Source organism: Gopherus flavomarginatus, chromosome 13 (genome assembly GCF_025201925.1).
Source record: "Gopherus flavomarginatus isolate rGopFla2 chromosome 13, rGopFla2.mat.asm, whole genome shotgun sequence".
In the NCBI taxonomy this organism is placed as follows: domain Eukaryota; kingdom Metazoa; phylum Chordata; order Testudines; family Testudinidae; genus Gopherus; species Gopherus flavomarginatus.
In genome coordinates, this window is record NC_066629.1 from 5,027,663 (window position 1) to 5,039,561 (window position 11,899).

Consider the following 11,899-nt stretch of genomic DNA (forward strand, 5'->3'; position numbering starts at 1 on the left):
CCTAATATTTCGACTTGTAATACTTCAGAACCCTTGCCTTCAGTTGCTTATCTCTAGTCCTTTAAGAACAGAGGAGTATGAAAATTAAGTGTTACGTCTCCTTTTTTTTTTCAGAATTATGCTGTTAGTATTAGCTTAACATAGACATGAGTTTACTAAAAATATGGATAGCTCAATGAGAGAGAGATTTATTTCCATCCACCATCACTACCCCTTTGAGGGTTCTTTACTAACAAATTCTTGGTCAGGAATGACAAAAATGGTTGAAATTTTAAGGAAGAAACTTAATACACCTTTCTTTTAGGATAATCATTTATACTTTATTTTCTTAGTTTAATAAGCATTGTTAAAATTTTCCTTAAAATTAAGCTATATTTAAGTATTTTAGAAGTCAGAATTGAATGCTATATCCAGTTTAACACGTTTCAACTACTTTTTTTTCCCCTCTAGGTTTTTGTAATTACAGAATAGTAACTTTGTAGGATGTCAGGGAATGATTTGGATGTGAATGTTTACAAGATAAACCGACAATGTCATATAAAGAGCAAGGGGATCAAAGCCCCAAACGAATCCTTAAGAAGCCCTCTCGTCTACCCCAACTTCTGGGTGAAAAGCTCTGCCCTCGGAGGTAGAACTTCTGGATTATCCAACAAAAACTTCTTATTTTGTGAGCAAACTAAACAGTTCTTTAATAGTCGTGAGAATGGTTTAGGAGATGCTAGCTCTCATTGCAAGAGTGGAGTGGCAAATGACTTTAACAAGGAAGAGTTTGGATCAAAGATGAGCAAGGGAACACTAACAGGTGAGAGAAAACATCTTTTAAATAGGGTAAGCTATGTGAAGGGTTACCTTTTTGTAGCACTATACAACATGCCCATATATGTAGTGTGCAGGTGAGAGGGAAAAGACTAATTTCGTAAACTTCCTCACTAATCTAAAATTCCAGTTTGATAAAGGTCATCAATCTGAATACAGATAGAGTACCTGGTAATGGGATAACATTAATTTGCCATGCGCATGTATATATGTAAAAATTATGCACAACAATTGTAAATGTATCTGACTAAGGAATAAAATCCATTAAAGGGAAACTATCAAATTGTTATCTAGTCACTTTAAAAAGTTGTTAATTTCAGGGACCGCTTATGTCTTGATAACTAGAGGTTTCCCCTTGCTTGTGTAAGTCTTTCAAACAGCAACAAGCGTACAAGACTCCTGGGAGAATTCTGTACCACTGCGTAATTGAGAATTTGCACGGAATGTTTTGTGCAGAATTTTATTTTTCTCCTGCAAAATTGGCCCTGCAGAGCTGCTGGGGGCTTCTAGACCTGGCAGAGCAGTGAGGATGCAGGCAAAATCATTTGAGTGCTGATAATCTTCCAGTGCTTTTCCTTCAATCTTCTTCTCTCACCCCCCGGGCTGCAAGGATAAACAGCTTCCCCCATTATTGAAAGCCCTAGGAAATAATTCTTGAGTGTCTCAACACAAAGAACCATGGGATATGCCCCTCCTACGCATATGGGTGAGTGCAGAAATAGTGTGAAACAGTAATGCAGGTATAGCTTTGCTGTGGGGACATTCACATGCAGACTAGACTAACCTGAATGTTCAGACCTTCGTGCCAATCACCTAGGCTAACTGTGCAGTAAAACTAGAAACAGTTATTTTAGCTATTATTTCTATTCCCGTAATGGGTCATCTAATGGCATTTCAGAATGTTTAGTTGGTCTCTCTTTAAATCTTGTGTTTGGGGTCATACTCTTTTAAAGTCACACCCATGGACTTAAGTAGTATAATTTATATTGATAAGGGTGCATGATTTTGTTAATTACTCATCCAAAGTGTTGTTTCAAGTGATAGACTGATCTCGTTTTTATTATATGAGGAGTTTCAGTGATATCTTTGGTAAGAATGATTTGTGTCAAAAATTGTTAGTCAACTGTAAAACAAAAAGCTGTGGCACTTGTGTTTTCATATTTGTTTGCTCTTAATTTGTAGAAATGGAAGATCTTCAGTTTTCTTAGACAAAATGTTATTTGAAACTTTCTCATACTTTTTGTAAACAATCTGTTAATACTACACCTGTCTTTGGTTTTATGAAATCAGACCATTTTGTAAACAATTCTTTGTTTTTAGGAAAGTCAGTGGAAAGCATAAGCGATAGAAGTAGTTTGCTGTTAACACCTTCAACTAAGGAGGAAAATGCTGTGAGTTGGGGTTTTGTGCCAAATTGGTAGCTTGTATAATGCTGACAAATGATCACCATATATTTTATGCCTTTCTAGAATATTTGCATTTGTGTTTATTTTTGCTTCATTTTTTCCTGTTGACATCACATTTCAGTTTACAATTAACCATTTGTTTGTTGTTTGCAGAGGCAATATTCTTGCTTACAAGTGACCTTATTTGTGTACTTTATAAAATATAAACTTAAAATTCACATTAAAAATAAATTAAAACATAAATGCCCAGTAGTTCAGCAAAATTTTCACTGTTATTTACGGGTAGTCGATAAACTGCCAAGTAAATATCAGAAAAAATATTAAGCGTTTTAATGAGAAGGTACCTCTGGCTCAAATTTTAAAAATGGCATTGGAATAGTGATTCTCTAACAGTATCAGATACAGTGTGCTGGTCAAAATTAAAGCCATAATTTGAGAGCTTCACTTAAACTCCCTCCCTATCAATATTTATCTTATAATGTAGCTTCTTGAATATGCCTCTGAAAATCACTGACTTGACAAAGATGGAAATTTAAAAGACCCTTGTTTTGTTAAAGGCCATCTGTTTTCCACTAAGACAATAAATTGATTTCTTCACTGGCTAGTGGTCTAGAAAGATCCTGGACTAAATATAATCTTTGAATTTGTAAGAATGTAAGACTGATGTGAGTCCTAAAATGTTCATACTCTCGAAGAGGTCATAAATGTTAAGTTTTTGAGGTGCATTGAAATGTAGGAAAACTGAATTACCCAGTTTCTCTATCCTGTTTTCTCTCTAGGTTGCTGGTCCAAACTTAACGCAGGTAAGTAACAATTAACATTTGGCCATTCAGTCAGATGACTATTGTATTCACATGAAATAAAGTGTAGAAATTTTGAAAAAAGAAAAACTGACAAATGTTAGAAGTTTTGATATGCCTACTTTTAAATGTACATGTCTGTTGTAAATTCCTTCTTTCTGGGCTAGTTATGTTGTTTCTCACTTCTATTAATTTTTCAAAATTTGTGCTCTGTAGATCTTTTTCTTTTCTAGCTGTTGTCTTGCTCTGTTTTTTATTGGTTGTCTTCTCCCTATAATATATATCTTTTTTTTCTCTCCATAGTCACTGGCACACTGAACAAACAGTGTTCCCTAACTTATTGACAAATATCAATTTGCTAAAAGCATTTTCTCAATAAGATTTTTAAAATGTCTTTATTCGATTTAGCTTAATTTGGTTCTTCACTGATCTGAGTGTTCACACTAGGGTTTGCACTGATTTAAGTTAAACTGCCACCAACCTATTTTAGTTACATTGTTGAAAAAACTGTATGTAGGCCAGCCTTCATGCTACAGTGAGGTAAAGTCTTTGATTTTAAATGTCTAAAATCTGTATGAGGCCTGCACATGTGAGACCTGAAACTGACATTTTTTCAGAACTAATGCTGTGTACGTACCTTTTTTCATAAAGAGTTACTAAATAGCATATGAGGGCTGTGTCTACAATAGCACTTTTCTTGCTAAAATTTTTGTTGGTCAGGGTGTGAAAAAAACATTTCACTGACAGAAGTACCAGCGAGGACAGCACTATGTCAGCAGGAGACACTCTCCTGCCAACGTAGCTACCACTGCTTGTTGGGGATGGTTTTATTATGCTGACGGAGAGAGCTCTTCTGTCGGCATAGAGCGGCTACACAGGAGAACTTAACGGTGGTGCAGTTGTAAGGTCTGTAGTGTAGACATAGCTGAAATCCCCTACTCTTTACTCTGTCACAATACTGATAGTAGCTGGCAAAGTTGCAGTTTGAGATCTTGTTTGCTTTTGCATGACCCTTATTGTTATTCTCTATTTTGTTTGAATTGTTATCTAATTAGATGTAAGAATGAAATGTAAAATTATTTACTGATACATTATTTATTAAATGGTCTAATTACAGAATCGTAAATAAAACTAGTAGATGAAAGCCATGCTGTTGCATAGGCATAATTTTTGTTTTTGGGCAGGGAGAGCCAAAAATGGTTGAGAACTTAAAAATTGGACAGTAACAGATTGTGAATCCCAGTGATATTCCAAATTAAAAAAAGTTTTCAAACATGCTTGTAGCTGTTTCTATCACTGCATAATGACTCAACAGGCATTCTTGGCTTCAGAGTGATGTTTGGAGTTGTTTTGTATCTGGGGCAGGGTTGTGGTAGGAATTTTGCGTGCATGGAGAATGAGTGTTTGCTGCAGTGGGGGCCTGTGTGTATTTGGAGTTATTGTGTATATTATTTGTGTAGACTTGTGTCTGAGGGTTGTGTTTTGTGCAAGTGGTAGTTAGGACAAGTAATATACCATCTGTGTAGTCTCTCTCATGCAACAATATTATTGGTTGTATGAGAGCATGAAAATTAATTATAGAGTAAGGGTGATGATTAGTTGTTCTCTCTGATATCACAATAGTGTAGGACTCTTGGCATGGCACAGATACAGTAACTCCTTATTTAATGTCCTCCCGCTTAACATTGTTTCAGAGTTACATCGCTGCTCAATTAAGGAACGTACTTGCTTAAAGCTGTGCAATGCTTCCTTATAACATTGTTTGGCTGCCTGCTTTGTCCACTGCTTGTAAGATTCTGTGGAAAAGCAGTGACTTTACAAGAGAGTATTGCACAAGTTCCTCTTCTCTGCCTCTTCCCCCACCAGCATCAACTGTTTGGCAGCGCTTAGGACTTTCTGGGAGGAGGGGAGGAGTGGGGAAGCGCTGCATCTCCACTCCACTCCCTCCCTCCCAGAAAGTTCTAACTGCCACCAAACAGCTGTTTGGTGGCAGTTAGAACTTTGGGGCAGGTGGGGAGGGCCGGGGATGCGGCGTGCTTGGGAGAGGAGATGGAGCGGGGACCGGAAGAGGTGGGCCTGGAGCATCCCCTGGCAAAGTCAGCGCCTGTTCTTCTCTGGGGAAGCTTCTGCTGCAAAGGTGTTTCGTAGAATCCTTCCCTGCAGTGGGCTGTTCCTGTGTCGGGTATGCCAGGGGCACTTCCCAACCATAGTACAGTACTGTACAGTATATAATGCCTTTTGTTTGCCCCCTCCCCCCAAAAAAAATTTCCTTGGAACCTAAGCCCCTGCTTTCCCATTAAATCTTATTGGAAAATTGGATTTGTTTAACATCGTTTCACTTAAAGTTGCATTTTTCAGGAACATAACTACAACGTTAAGTGAAAAGGACAGAAGTACTTGTGGCACCTTAGTAACTAGCAAATTTATTTGAGCATAAGCTTTCATGGGATACAGCCCATTTCATCGGATGCATGTAGTGGAAAATAAACGTTAAGTGAGGAGTTACTGTATGCCGCTTATTGTAAGTGTATATCCCCCTTAGGGTCAAAATGGGTGAATCTTATTATATAGGTAATCCAAAATATTGCTGTAACCCAATTGCAGCATAACAGATGTGCTGGCATAATTATTTAAGTTTATAAACAGATAAATTGTTTTACTGAAGGAATAAAACTGTTTACATTTGAAAGGGTTGAGATTTCTTACTGGATTAAAGCATTTAGGAGCTAGACAAATTTGTACTATGAAAAGAATTATTAAATTTCTCTGTTGATCCTGGCATCTTCTCTTGTTAATCAAATGGTACCCCTAAATGATCATGATCCACAGTTTGCTTAAGTGAAACAGCTCTGTGTTAGTTTAAAAAAAATTAAGAATCTGCTTTAAATGTCTCAATTTTCATAGCAATTTTAAAGTGTGATCAGGACCTTAATTGAATAAAACTTACTTAATTTGGTAGCTTTGTCTGCAGTTATTTGTAAAGAAAATAATATGTGCTTTGGGATTTTGAGAACTTTTCTATACTAGGGTAAGCAGTTCTAGAATTGTAGGTGTTCTGTATTGGACTATTACTGCTTTAGGGCTTTGAGTTCCTGTTAAAAAATATTATTTGAGATTTGTGTTCTCTTACAGAGCTCCAATTCTGACTTGCTTCACACAAAGCAGAAAAAGATACAGAATTCCCCTGAGAATATTTTATCTATAGGCTACGATTCAAAACTATTTAATTCGTTAATGCCGACCCCTCGGATAACTACTTGTCATCATTGTGGTCTGTATGGTAAGCCTTTATTACTATCCTTTAGGCCTGCACACACAGTACTCAAGTTGGACTAGGCTTTCAAGTATATATGTGCAAAACGCGCTTATAAAAATGTAGATATTAAGCCATCTTCCCCAGACTTTCACTTTGAAAGAAAGTGATATTTTAAATTGGCATAGTAATTCTGTAAAACATATAAATAGCAAGGATTTCAAAAGCATCAGACAAAACTATTAATCAGGCAAATCAATCAATGAGTCCATGCTTTGAAAAATCCGCAGTGATACCACACAGATGAAAAAGCAAATGCTTAAGTGAAAAATTAACAAAGTACAGGCTGGCCTTCTAAAACAAAAAGATAATGGTGTATTAAGTTAATAATAAATGCGTATTCTATAACTTGACAGTTCTTTTTGAGAGAGAGAGAAGGTGGATGAGATAATATCTTTTATTGGACCAACTTGTGTGGATGAAAGGAACAGGCTTTTGAGCCTTGAAAGCTTGTCTTTTTCACCAACACAAGTTGGTTCAATAAAAGATATTACCTCATATATCTTATCCCTCTCATATTCTGGGTCCAACACAGATATAGCACTACAAATGACTTTTTTTTGTTGACATTGTGCCTCTTCCCTTCATTAGGTTAGGCACAATACTGACCTTTTTTTGTTGTTGTTGTTAATTTTAGGAGACCTGAGATGTTCTCAATGTAAACAGACATATTATTGCTCTACAGACTGCCAGAAGAAAGATTGGTCTGTACATGGTATTGTATGCAAACCAATTAAACAAAAGTAAGTTTACGATGTTAAAGCAATATCTTGTAACTCAGAGAATCTTAAAAATAGGCCAATGAGAATTACTCTTGATTTAATTCTAATTTTTTTAACTATAATTCAAATACTTTTAGATGATCTATGTTGCCTGGTCTTATACTGAAAGATATTCCACATCATTGTAAAAAAGAACATCATAAGAAAATGAGGCAGGAGAGGGCTGGAATTTTTTTTTAAAATAAGAGCTCAGAAAGGTGACTGAAAATGACCTCTTACAGCTTTATACTGTCCCTGAATGGCTAAATATAAAATTTGCTGAGTTTACAAGTGAAAACTTCTCTCTTGTAGGTTACAGCACTGCAAATTAATTTGGGGTGGGAAAAGTCAAGCTGAATTTTTTTTCTGCCTCTTGTTACCTGATTAATATAAATTTTTGCAGCCAGAGCGTACATGTCACTATGGTGCTGCCTCTATTTTCAGCTGCTACATAGTGTTAGAAGAAGTTCAAATCTATTACATGCTTGCTTTATTCTACTCTTCCATATGTGCAATAACTGTGGTTACATGGAATGAAATCCTGCCCTATTTAAATCATGGGAGTTTTGCCATTGACTTCAATAGGGATAGAATTTCATCCAAGAATGATGTTTGCTGTCTTGTGAGAGGAGAGGGGTTCCATCAGTGATGAACTGCGAAAATCTTAACAACTAGTTCCCTCACCCTGCAAGGGTGTCATGGCCCACCCCCTGGGACTCCTGCCCCATCCACTCTCCTTCCCTGTCCGCTGACTGCCCCCCACTGCCCCATCCAACCCCTCCTCTCATTCCTGATGGCCCCCTGGAACCCCTGCCCTGCTGCCGCACAGCGCCTGGAGCACTGGGTCAGGCTGAGCTCACAGGCCCCCCCCCTGCTTCCTGCGAATTAGCTGTTTGCGTGGGAAGCCTGGGAGGGCTGAGAAGCAAGTGGCGGCTTCGCGCTCAGGCCCAGGGAGGCGGCGGCAGAGCAGAAGTGAGCTGGGCAGGGAGCTCCCCTGCTAGCTATGCTCCTGGATCACTTCAGCTTACCAGTTGTTAAATTTAGAAGCCCTTTTAGAACCGGTTGTCCTGCACAGGACAACCGGTTCTAAAAGGGCTTCTAAATTTAATAACCGGTTACTGCGAACCGGTGTGAACCGACTCCAGCTCACCACTGAGTTCCATGGATGCAAACATTTGCCCTTTACTTTGGGATTCAGTCAAGGTAAAGAACAAACATTTGTACCCTGGAACAGACCTTTGGGGAGCATCCACACTAACATTTACAAACCTGTTAATTGCCAATTAACTTGAGGTCAAGTCTAAACTCTCATTTAGTGTTTTGAGGTTTTTTACAACCATAACTAGAGACTTAAAGAAGAAAGAGAGCTGAGATTCTGGAGAAGACAAGTTTCATAGAGGAGCTGGTACACCATACTGCTGCTTTTCAGTGTAATCGGAATTTTTTGGCCCAGATTATTTGTTTTTACGTTCATATCCTTTCTTTAATAATTAGCAGTGATGTTGCATTAATTTTCATGTCAAGAAAGTAAAATAATCAGATTTTTTTAAAAAGTATCACTACAAAAAGTGAGACACACCTCAGCATGCGTGTATATTAAATATACGTTTAAAAACCTCCCCCAGTTGATTTCAGATGCAAGAACTGTTACTGCTAGGTACCAGTTGTGCAGTATGGTTTAAAAAAATAAAGTAAGATGGCCTTTACCTTACTTTATTAAGCAGTCTTTATTGAGGATCTAGGATGCAGATTGATACTCATATGTTTACAACACTTAACTCACTTTGCTGTAAGTACCTATTACTAAAATGGCTTGATTCTTTATTTTCTTGTTCTTGAATACTGTTGTGACATTCTTTAATAGTATAATCAACTGCTTTATTTCAGTTTAAAGAGAAGTGAAGATAATGCCAAGTTGCCTGGTGAAATTAAGAATAACATTGATTTTAAGGTACAGAATGTTAACGTTTATTTTAATTGGCTCTGGTTTTCGGAGAAGCCCACTGCAGGTTGGATATAGTAAAGATGTATTTAAATTTAATGTGTTACTGTAACATGTTTTAAACACTAATGCTTAACTCACTATAGTGAAGAGAATAGGAAGTTAAGAAATTTTGATTGCTTCAAAATACACCGTTGCTTCAAATCAAACAAGCTGGTCTAAACAGCATTCCAAAATGTTTGTTAAAACTGAAGTTTTTTACAAAAGTAGAGTTCAGTTATTGCTGGATCTTACCTGTGTCAGGAGAGGGCATGATAGATGGCATAGGTAGTGGAGGTTCTGATTGGAGGGGAGACAAATATAAAATGTCTAAATCTGAAACATTACGTACATGCTGACGTTTCCTAACACAGTGTATATTGTTACCCTTTTTAGCCTAGGCGGTTAGCCATTATTTGGGAACGTGTGCGTTGTTTCCACTAGGAAGAGAAATTGATGAGTCCAGTATTTTTTTGGTGCAATACTGTTGCTTTAGAATGTACACATAGTCCTGCTACCCAAAGTAAGAAAATAGGAGGTATTTTCTTTCCTTGTAGTTTCAGGATTCTTTCCAGCTAGCACTCTTGTCAAAAAGCCTTCTCTTAGCTTTCTCTTCTGCTGCTTCTGTCAGCAGACAATACCCAGTCCTTGTGTTTGTATTCCATCTCCAGTATTTCAGATTTCAGCTGGCCTTGCATATTGTCTGTGTTTTGGGCAGTTGCTCCTATTATTTCAGTTATCTTACTGTAAAAATAAGTTTATCATTAATGAAGGGCACTGTCATGGCCATCAGCTTCATCAAGGTTTCACCCAATTTCCATCATAACTTTTTTCCTGTTTGGAAGGTAAATGGAGGGAAACTAGTCTGTGCAAACTATTTGGTATAAATATATCTGCGCTTCCCAGTAAGATTAGCTTTCCGTTTACTTTTTCTACTTCAAATCCTACATGCACTACCAGCTAATACAGCAAAGGAAATTTAATACATTTTATTCTTGCATTGAAAAATGCATCTTACAATATAGGATGTCAAAGAAAAGCTTTAGTAGATATGGATCCCAGTATACGAGTAGGCTGATAAGCTATTATTGGATTCCCTTTTCTCGTGTACAGAAGAGAGAGTATTTTATGATATTATAGTAAGGTACAAATTAAATATGGTGCCATTTTGTTATGGTCATAGCAAATTAGATATCTATATTGAAATCAGTGGGAGTTAAGTGCCTAAATACCTTTTTGACGATGTGGGCTTTTGAAACTACTTGGAAAGAAGGCATATGTGGTCATACTGTATTGGAGCTTTAGCAGCTTCCGAGTCCTATTTTTATGTTATTTCTGTAACCCTTCTGCCCCTCTGAATTGGCAGCAGTAAGGGCTGGGTTCAGTATCCAGGGGTTCCGTTTCAAAAACACAATGCATAAGCAGTTCGAGCCCCCACTCAGTGACCTGGGACACTTACATACCACACCCCCCTGGGCGCCTCTAGGAGGCAATACTTCCCCTCTTGCAAGCACGGAGTCTGAGTGTAGCAAAATCTTCTTAATAAAGGAAGGAAACAGTGCAGCATCCCACTGGAGAAACATCACAAACAGGATTATAACACAAACCATAAACAAAAAAAACCCCACCCCCAGGTACGTTTCGCAATGTCCTTTCCCCCTTAGGGTCCTAAGCCCAATCACCCCAAAGTCCAACAACCCGAAAGTCTCTGGTCAGTGCCACCCCAGAATTCAAGAGTTTATCTACAGAGTTTTACTCCCCCCCAGCCTGGATGGAAAGGGGGGGGAAGTCCACACAGGGTGTTAAGAGGCACCTTACATGGGCCAGGGCCAACTGCTCTGCCTCTCCATGGAGTTCTGCTGCAGCCTTCACCATGACCAGCTCCACCACACCAGCTGTGCCGCTCCTCCAGCTGTCCCTGCAAACCGCTTCACTCCACTCACTGTTCCATGGGCTGCTCCAACACGCTTGCAAACTGCTCTGTTCTGCCAGCTGCTTAACGAATAGGTCTTCAGGCTCCCCCACTCATTAACACAGCACTCCTGTGATCTCAATTCAGCTCTTTCAGTGATTTCAGCTCTTAGTAGGGGAGCCCTGGTGCTAGTGCACCATTGGCCCAACATGAATTCAGCTCAGCAGTCTCTAGATGGACTCCTAATAGAATCAAAATTTAGCTCTACTCGTAGCATGACATGCATCTGACAAAGTGGGTATTCACCACGAAAGCTCATGATCCAAAACGTTCTGTTAGTCTATAAGGTGCCACAGGATTCTTTGCTGCTTTTACAGATCCAGACTAACACGGCTACCCCTCTGATCTTTAATATTGGAGAGAGGAGGATGTGCAATTGGTGTTCCAGGCCCTCAAAAGGAGCCCATACCATTAGGTACACACACCAGTCCCCAATCTCTCTCAATTCATGGGGTTTTGGAACCCATGTCCCATATTTAGCAAGTACCACCCAACTGAGGTTGAGTCATTTCTGTCACAAAGCAGTCCCACAACTCCACATTCACACAATCAGGGTGACAAACTTTTTTTTCCTCCTGCCCCAATAACAAAGAAATTGGGGATCCCAGAGCTGTTAAAATAACCATCCCAGGCTGCTGTGGGGTTATGCTAAATGGGGGGTGGATGCCAATGCAAATTCTTGAAATTCTTTCCACACTCTCTACAGTTCACCACCAGATATCAGAGTAGCGCTCATCTTGACTCTGCTTACATTTCTAATGCTGCAGGAAGACCAAGTCACATTTAATTTCATTTAGATTTGCAGGTCATGTTCAATTCTTAAGCAAAGCAGCCCTACTTTTTTTTAAAT

At 38.5% G+C, this 11,899-nt stretch overlaps 1 protein-coding gene across 1 annotated transcript; it reads left to right on the forward strand.

The window, feature by feature from the left end:
- The first annotated feature begins 483 nt into the window (after positions 1-483).
- On the forward strand, positions 484-9,521 carry LOC127033536 (tudor domain-containing protein 1-like). The gene is made up of 7 exons (XM_050921477.1): positions 484-802; positions 2,137-2,207; positions 3,002-3,025; positions 6,155-6,302; positions 6,973-7,078; positions 8,984-9,047; positions 9,474-9,521. The coding sequence occupies exons 1-7, from the start codon at positions 484-486 to the stop codon at positions 9,519-9,521; spliced, it is 780 nt and encodes a 259-aa protein (XP_050777434.1).
- The last annotated feature ends 2,378 nt before the right edge of the window (positions 9,522-11,899 follow it).

What these genes read in the sequence shown, in the direction of transcription:
- LOC127033536 (XM_050921477.1), top strand. Translation starts at nt 484, where the DNA reads ATGTCAGGGAATGATTTGGATGTGAATGTTTACAAGATAAACCGACAA. An exon ending in CAACTAAGGAGGAAAATGCT is followed by an intron (nt 2,208 to 3,001) that starts GTGAGTTGGGGT and finishes TTTTCTCTCTAG; the next exon opens with GTTGCTGGTCCAAACTTAAC. An exon ending in TCATCATTGTGGTCTGTATG is followed by an intron (nt 6,303 to 6,972) that starts GTAAGCCTTTAT and finishes TGTTAATTTTAG; the next exon opens with GAGACCTGAGATGTTCTCAA.